Source organism: Berghia stephanieae, chromosome 1, assembly GCF_034508935.2.
Source record: "Berghia stephanieae isolate SIO BIC M18660-M18661 chromosome 1, UCSD_Bste_1.3, whole genome shotgun sequence".
Classification (NCBI taxonomy): Eukaryota; Metazoa; Mollusca; class Gastropoda; order Nudibranchia; family Aeolidiidae; genus Berghia; species Berghia stephanieae.
Genome location: NC_088360.1, coordinates 53,490,806 through 53,493,305, shown reverse-complemented (window position 1 = coordinate 53,493,305; position 2,500 = coordinate 53,490,806). Strand labels below are relative to the sequence as shown.

Sequence of the window (2,500 nt, the reverse complement as noted above, 5' to 3'; positions counted from 1 at the left end):
CCTGTGAGACTTCTTTTCTTACTCATTCGTAAAGTGGTTATTAAAACATAGTTTCGCATCTGTATTGTTCAAATGATATTTTTTTGAAAAATAAATAGTCTTTGCTTTTATAATGATTTTGTTGGAAAACATTAGATTGCAAAATTTAATTCTAACAATAACAATGACTAGTCGAAACTAAACAGTGATGTACTGAAACCCGAGAATTAATACAATCCTGAGTAAAATTGGTGACACTATCGACATTGTAATACAATAGATTATAACTACAATTTTTTTTTAAAATGTCCTGTCGATGGTTTTTCTTGTATGTAATCTCATGGCTGAAAAGGTTTATGATAATAATTGAATTAATAACTTTTATCGGGATAGAAATGCAATATAAATCAAGAATTAGATTTTAAAACTTTGAAAAATCGAAACTTTTTAAAATAGAGTTCCGGCTGATCATTCATATATATATATATATATATATATATATATATATATATATATATATATAATAGTAAAATATATCTTCATTGTCCAAAATAATAGAAAATCTTTAGTGGTATACATTACTTGAACAAATATAATAAACATAAATAGCAAGTCTGGATCTTATAATAATATAATTTACTTCACAAGACATACACAAATCTTGTACAACTTAATACTACGAGTATATATATATATATATATATATACGTAATAATATAGTTCGAATATCCTTTAAAATGTTTTTCTCAGCAATTTTTCACTGGTTGCTAGTTCTACAATGGGGAATTGTTACACCATACAGTACGACAAGTTTATGGCCAGAAAGAGCGGGCCAAGAGAAGGTATGGGATATGAAGCTATTGCATTTTGTGTATTCTGGATATATAGATAAAACTTAGAATTGTATACTTTTTATACAAACCTTTGCATTTAAAATGAGCTTAAATTGAGCTTTTACATAGCGCAATATCCGCTAAAAGTACTCAAAGCGCTTTACAAGTGGTCCATGGCCGACAGCAACATTTAACATGTAGGACGGGACATGACACATTTAAGGCGATATTACAATTTTTTTTTCGGCCATGAACTCTTATACACCTGAGTACGGTGAGAGAATGTGAATAAAGAGCCTTTTCCAAGGACTCAACTATGCGTCGAGCGAGGCTCGAACCCAGGATCTACCGATCCGAAAGCGAGTGTCATACCACTAGACCACATTAGCCGTATATTTAGGGATGTAGACAAACCTTGCCAGCTCGTGGAAAGTTGGAGAGAGTTTATTGCCAACTGACATTTTTCGGAGCGATTGTTTTGTCCATAATAATAGACAAATAATCAAACATTAAGCTATCACTATACGTGCACGATAGGAATATTTTTAAAAAAGTGGAATGGACCTCATTAATTTGCAGCACATTGACAAAACACTATTTTCAATTTGGCCAGAAAAATTCTACTACCTCATTCATCGACACGTTAATACTAACGACCAAAAGTAAAAAAGTCTCAAGTTACATTTTTCTGTTAGTATATAAAGAAAATAAGAAAAAGAAGAAACTTCTGATCATAAAATTACATTTGAAGTTGGTAATTGGGCCACGATGCTAGTCTATTCAAAATCGTTTTCTATTTCGATGGTCAGTTCTGAAGTGGGGTTTTCACCAATCCACTGATCAAACCTCTGATGTTTACGTCAGAGATATGCGCATTAGTTTTTATGAGGATCATAACTCTTCAGAGTATTGATCAACGTGTTTTGAATAGGAAGTAGGATGTCCAGCTATTCGCACTCCTCTGATCTAAATAATTAACTCCCTGCCTAGAACTAAATCGCTTTTGACGTTGTTATTATTATTATTATTATTATTATTATTATTATTATTATTATTATTATTATTATTATTATTATTATTATTATTATTATTATTTTGTTGTCTTCAGGTCTCACATTGATGTTGAATCTGGAGATCGATGAATACGTGCCAGGCATCACCAATTCTAAAGGAGTCAAGTTGGTCGTCCATGAACCAGGGACAATTCCTTTTCCAGATGATGAAGGCATGGCTATCGCAGCCGGTATGGAAACCAGCATTGGACTCAGGAGGGTGTGTAGCTACGTTCACATATTTGAAGGCCTGATAACAGAACATAATTATGACCAAGAAGAATCCTAACCGGCGTCCAGACAAGGTTCTTCCTTCTCCTGGACCCACACCTCCAACTCAATTTGAGGTGTAACCATACGCTACTACTACTATTATGAGCTTGGTTTAACATAGTTGTAGTAAATATTATTACGTTGCGTTGGTTTGAGAGTATGTCCATTACCACAATGAGTCCATAACAATTTGGGTAATCCGACCTGCGAGGATTTACACATCGATATGTAGTAAATATTACAATAAAGTGAGATTTTTTAAAAAGGATTCGATAAGGAAGAATATATCTAATGATAATGATGATCACAATATTATCAGGGACTTATATATAATTTATTCCCGTTAATTCAAAAGAATTGAAA

General features: G+C 32.4%; 1 protein-coding gene across 1 annotated transcript in view; it reads left to right on the top strand.

Moving 5' to 3' along the window:
• LOC144977438 (epithelial sodium channel subunit alpha-like) overlaps positions 1–2,500 on the top strand; it is a 30,548-nt gene that overhangs the window by 21,383 nt on the left and 6,665 nt on the right. Inside the window, exons 9-10 of the mRNA XM_078922655.1 lie at positions 730–821; positions 1,921–2,084. Of these exons, the coding sequence (XP_078778781.1) occupies positions 730–821; positions 1,921–2,084 (256 nt within the window). The remainder of the gene's footprint in view (positions 1–729; positions 822–1,920; positions 2,085–2,500) is intronic.